At 42.9% G+C, this 5,900-nt stretch overlaps 1 protein-coding gene across 2 annotated transcripts; it reads right to left on the bottom strand.

Moving 5' to 3' along the window:
- Positions 1–1,253: 1,253 nt before the first annotated feature.
- Positions 1,254–2,842, bottom strand: BEX3 (brain expressed X-linked 3). 2 transcript variants are annotated; one of them, XM_053579238.1, is made up of 3 exons: positions 2,672–2,842; positions 2,235–2,320; positions 1,254–1,857 (listed from the first exon to the last, which is right to left on the bottom strand). In XM_053579238.1, exon 3 carries the CDS (start codon positions 1,825–1,827, stop codon positions 1,492–1,494), a length of 336 nt encoding a protein of 111 aa, XP_053435213.1. In that variant the 5' UTR covers positions 1,828–1,857; positions 2,235–2,320; positions 2,672–2,842; the 3' UTR covers positions 1,254–1,491. The 2 variants fall into 2 exon arrangements, with proteins under 2 accessions (XP_053435213.1, XP_053435214.1); XM_053579239.1 differs by having other exon boundaries at positions 1,254–1,809.
- Positions 2,843–5,900: the final 3,058 nt, after the last annotated feature.

The following is a 5,900-nucleotide window of genomic DNA, read 5'->3' as shown; positions in this document are numbered from 1 at the left end:
TTTGGTACCTATTATGTCAGGCACTGTACCAGAAATTGAATTCCAGGATGATTAAGACAAAATAATTGTCTGGAGCAGAGCACACACTCATACAGAAATTATAATGTCAAATATTTAATATAGTTTTTAAGAACTTACAAAGCAATTTCATGTTTTCATCATGGATGAGATAGAGATGGGAAGAAAGTGTGTTTCAGCTTTAAGGAAAATGTGTTCCTCTATGTAATTTACATGTCTGGTTAAGTCTGTTAAAACTGGATAGGGAGGCTTGTCTCTTTTGAGAAAATCCGCACCAAGGGCATAAACACAGGCAAAAATAAAGCCTTCAGCTTGTCTGTGTTCTGAAGGTTTTTAGTAATACAATTCTGGGCAAGCCCTGGCGAGAACCTATATATGTTTCCTGAGGTAGGTCCCAGTACCTTCTTGTCTTGAGTTCATTGAAGAGCAGAAGCATAAAATAAAATTAGAAAAGACTATTTTGCTAAGAACGAATGTAAGCCCAAGAACCATGGGAGTTATACTTATAAAATTATACACAAAGGCATTCTCCATATGTATAGAGATCAAAGGCAGGGGATTTGGCTCACCAGGGAGTCTACGGAAATCAGAGGTGTTTCATCAGCAGGAACAGAAAAGAGATCCAGCAGTAGGGAGTTTGGTCACCTAACATAGCAGGAATCAGAGCAGGAGGATTGTGAAGAAAAGGTATGACACTGGGAAACCCACCTTTTTTCACTGCGTGGACTTGTGAGAATGAGTGAGAACTCCCCCCAGTGTTCCATAAGTATCTGACTAGGGCCTAGGTCTTGTTAAATGTTAAGGAGTTGGACAAGAGCCAGCCAAACAAATTCCACACCTCATCAGTTCCACTCACAAGCACTGTAAGACAAGTATTGTTTCCCGTTTCATAGAAGAGAGAACTGACTCTATAAAGGGAGAGTTTATTATTCCCTCCCTTTCAGTCCCTAAGACTGAAAGACACTTAAGGTTTACCCTTTAAGTTTGTTGAGCCAGTAATTGTTACATATCTGCACTACATTCATAGACTCATTGAAAAATTATTTTCATTGCTTCTCAAACCCTAGATAATAAAAGGAAAAAATGTCATGTCATCTTACCACATAAAATGTTCTCCAGTTATCACTGGTGTATTTAATCAAAGAAATTTGATTTTTTCTTTGTTCATATGTTATATATATGTAAAGTATACATGGTTTTTAATGAGACAATAATAAATGTATACATTGCTTTTTAATTGTTTTATTAACTTTATATTTTTCCATGCAAATGGCTGAAACTCTATTGCTGACAGAAATTTAGACTGGGTGTAAAGGCAATCTTCAATTAGAAGCTGGCAACACAAGACCCACCTGACACATGGAAATAACAAAAGGTTCACAGCAAACGGATCAGTAAAGGCATACCAGGAAAATGCAAGGAAAAAGAAAACAGTGGGAATCACAGTATTAATCTCATGGAAAATGGCAGGAGTCAAGGCATAAGGCAAAATTCATCATGATGGTCATGGTGATTAGAGAGCTCCCCCATGAGGATACGCAGACAATTCCTCAACTGCAGCTCCCTAAGTTTTCTCCTGATTTCTCTCATCTCCTCCATGAACATTTCCATATCATCTCCATCTCCACCCATCCCATCATTGACCTGCCTATTTGGTATGGCCCATCGAAAATTAGGGGCAAGTCGACGAGCCTGTCGTCTATTATTTCCTGCAGGCTGGTGGCCTTCGCCTCCTGCCAAAGGACGGTCTTCCTCTCCATTCTGCATGGGCTGCTCCATTTCTTCGTTTTCCTGGTGAATATTTGCCATGATGAAATTGTTTTTGTTCTGGTTGTTATTCTTTGAATACAAGTAAAGACAAAGGCAAGGAGAGAGACTGAATGCTTGGTGCACTAACCAGCAGGATTCACAGCCTTGATTTAAATTCTTAAAATTTAATTTCTCCCACCTTAGAATATTCATGCACCCGATGTGCCCTCCAGGAGGCCTTCAATTCGAGCCCCACCCTCCAGTTCTCTCATCTTATCTCCCTCCCCCAAAGCCCACCATTTTTTTCCTTCCCAGAATTCCTTCCCAGGGCTCTGCAGGCATCAAAATGGAGGTCGAGGGTGGGAGTGGGGAGGAAGTGGGGGATGGGGGAAAGGTAGAGGGTAGGGGTCTCATACTGGGGCTCCATATGTTCCTCCCGCTGCCCCACCACTGTCCCCAGCACCCACCTGGGCCTATCCTCGCAGTCTCCTCCTCCCAATTCTCGCAGAGAGTTGCGCCGCCGCGACACTTAGCCCCTCAGACCTGCGGATTGCTGGGACAGGAGCGAGGGGCTGCTGCAGCCGAGCGCTCCCGGGCACTTCACCGCCCCGGGTCCTCTTTGCCGCCCCCGCCATGTGTCTCCCGCCTCCCCGCCCCCTGCCATGTCCACTGTTTTCCACAGGAACTCGGGGTTGGGGGTATTTCCCAGCGTTTTTAGTATGCTGCCCCCTCCCTCCGGGACGTCCAGCATCTTCACGCCGCGGGGGAGGGGGGCACTATTAATGTTTCCAAGAATGTTGGGGTCTGCAGAAAGCTGACAGTATCCGCTGTGCTTCTCTACGCCCGCCGCCTGGGTTCGCAAACCACTGCCGCCCTGGCCACTGTGCCCGGGGTCCTTCCTTACCTGGTCCGCTTTCCCCGGGCCCAATGCCAGCCGGAAGAGCGCAGGGCAGCTGGTAGCTAGACGCGAGTGACGACTGTACTGAAGGCTGCGTCGCTCTGCAGCTCTGGGTCACGTGAGGATCGCGCGTCACAGCCCCCCAACTTGGGCGGACAGTGCAGCAGTAGCCCCCCCCCTCAGCGCTCTCCTCACCCCACCACACGAACACTCACACCTCCCCTCTGCCCGCCCCCAGCCCGGGCCTATTTGCCCTGTCATTCTTCTTGGTCCTCTCCAATCTCAGAGCCCGTTAGTGGCATCACCACTCTATGGTTGGAGTTGGACTTTCCCTGGTTACCAGGGAGGATATGCATCATCCTCCAGCACCGCCTCCCTGCTGCTTCGGGGCTTAGCTTTGGCCTTTTCTGCTTTCTCTCCTCTTCTACCTGGTCACCTCTTTCCCATCCGCCCCAAACACACACACACACACCCCTTGCACGTACACAACCCCAGTGTCCACTTTGGCCTTTAAAGTCCCACCCTTATAGAAAATTAGAATGAGGACTGAGTTGGGGAGGCAAGGAGTTGGAGTGGGCTGTATATATTTGTTATTTACTTCCTTTTTTAAAAAATCAGCATGCCTCAGAAAATCAGAAATGACAAGTTTTCATTTTTGAAAGAAATCTTTTATACTGAAGAATTAAAAAGCCTCATTGTTTATGTTGACCTATACTACACAGAAAATATTTTCTCTGGACTCCAAACAATATCAACATCATTTTTGAAACATATCAGCTTGTTTAAAGTTTTTATTTTTTTTTAAAGGAGGGATTCTTCCTGAACACAGTTGGTGTTTTCAAAATGATGTGTAAAGTAAATTTTCAGAGAGAAGTCCAGTTATCAGAGCTTGGCCATTTTATGTAACTTTATGTGGTGGTTTTGACACCATAGTCATCAGAGATAAGGAGCCTTTCTATTCTCTGCTTTCCTTTCCAAATCCTTCCAAGCCACCCCTAAAAATATCTTCTTAGGAAGAACTCAGAAGTTAAGTACATAATATTCAGGAATTAGTCTCAAAATCATCTACCTTTTGGTGTGAATGTTCTAAAAAATATTGGAAATAAGCAAGGAGTGTGTGAAACAACTAAACTTGATAATGAAAGCTGAAAGTCATCTTGAGTGCAAAGATTCTTATCTGCAACTTGAAATCATTTATTTTTTTATATATTTTTCATACCCAATATTTGTCTTTTAAGGAATGCTAGTGATTCCTGGATTCTGTCTCACAGTTAACAACTCTTCCTACGGATTGTTCCATTATTGACATTGGCTAGAAGGATGCAGGTTAGAAGCACGAGCTCTGGTATCAGATAAGTCAGCTTCAAATCCAGTCTGTTGCTTACTTGATTTGTGAGTTTGTTTGGGTCAATTACATATCAAGGTCTCTGTGCTTCGTCTGTGAAACAGGCATTGTTGGGAGAGTTAAATTATACATATCAAGAACTTACTACAGAGCCTAGTAAATTGTCAATTTTTATTAACTCATTACTTTTGCCAACAGATGGTAAAAATTACTGGATGACTTCTTTTATTTTAATTTTTGTGACAGGGTCTCACTCTGTCACCCAGAATAGAGTGTTCTGACATCATAACTCACAGCAATCTCAAATTCATGGGCTCAAGAGATCCTCTTGCCTCAGCTTCCTAAGTAGCTGAGACTACAGGTGCCCTCCACAATGTCTGACTCTTTTTTTTTCTATTTTTTTATTACAGACATGGACTCCTAAACTCAAGTAATCCACCTACCTTATCTCGGCCTCCTAGAGTGCTAGGATTACAGGCCTGAGCCACCATGCCTGGTTTGGATAATTTCTAACAAGATATGAATATTAGCATGTGTAACTCTTTCCTGAGCTGCATCTACTATTCTTAAAATCCACCAAGATCCAAAACACATTTGCTTTGTTCTACTTTCCATAACCAGTGACTCATTTGTACTGTGTTCCTTGCACCAAGCAGGTGATTAGTGAATATTTGTTGAATGAAAGTATCCAGTGCTGAGGATAATTCATTGCTTTTTATTCAGAACATTATAGGAAACCTTTGATTAAAAATTAGGAGCTACCTAGAAAGAATTCGCTAAAAATAGCAAAGTCACTGTGACAACCATTGGATATGAAGTTTAGCAAGCGAGTTTTTATTTCTGTCAGTGGTTACATGTTTTCTGTTGTACTTTTGGCTCATCTTGGATGAGTCTTTTGTTTAAAACCACAAAATTTTCCTGGATGAAAATATACATTTGTATATTTTGCCAGATTGGATGTTGTGTTATATAGGAGGTTGGTTGTAATGAGGTAATGTTTTAATGGTAGATGGAGGCCAGGTGCAGTGGCTCACACCTTTAATCCTAGCACTCTGAGAGGCTTAGGTGGGTGGATTGCTTGAGCCCAGGAGTTCAAAGACTAGACTGATCAATAGCAAGACCTCATCTCTAGTAAAAAGTAGAAAAACTAGCCAGGCATTGTGGTAGGTGCCTGTGGTCCCCGCTACTTGGGAGGCTGAGGCAAGGGGATTGTCTGGGCCCAAAAGTTTGAGGTTGCTGTGACACCAGGGAAGCTCTACCCAGGGCACAGACTGAGATTCTGTCTCAAAAAAAAAAAGAAAGTAGATGGAAATTGTCCTAGAAATGCTGTTGTGTTTACTGAAATGTTGCGAAGAGTTGATAGAGATCTTTTTGTGTCCTAGAATTTTTCTGAAGAATTGGAGATAGATAAAACCCTGTTGAGAACAAAATTGCAAAAATTTCCAAGGCCAAGTTAGAAGAATACCAGATTCTGTGTTTGGAATTCATGTGTCCCAATAAACAGAGAGAAGGTGAACTGATTTCATGGCTCTTACCCTGAAGTAATGGAAGGGTTAATGTAATACTGAGAAAGGAGACTGAGTTCACATTTGGGAAAGTGTAGTGTTTGTGAAAAATACATTTTCCTTCTTCTTATCTTCCGTAATGCTGGTGGATGGAGGCACTTGACTGGATCCCTTCCCCAAAGCTAAGAGAGTAGGATCCCAAAATAATCGTGTATAAAGTTTAGGGGTATGTACTAGATGTTAAGTTTTACTTCTCTGGTGGATACCTGCTTTACCACTGGGATTTTCAGCTACCTTGATGCTATAAAAGCCTGGAAAGAACACTGGGAAAATGGTGCAATGTGTGGCCAGGGGGAGAAAGGGCCATGATTGCCCCCCTTCCAAA

The sequence above is a fragment of the Nycticebus coucang genome, chromosome X, assembly GCF_027406575.1.
Source record: "Nycticebus coucang isolate mNycCou1 chromosome X, mNycCou1.pri, whole genome shotgun sequence".
Classification (NCBI taxonomy): domain Eukaryota; kingdom Metazoa; phylum Chordata; class Mammalia; order Primates; family Lorisidae; genus Nycticebus; species Nycticebus coucang.
This window is presented reverse-complemented; position numbering and strand designations above follow the sequence as displayed.

What these genes read in the sequence shown, in the direction of transcription:
- BEX3 (XM_053579238.1), bottom strand. Translation starts at nt 1,827, where the DNA reads ATGGCAAATATTCACCAGGAAAACGAAGAAATGGAGCAGCCCATGCAG.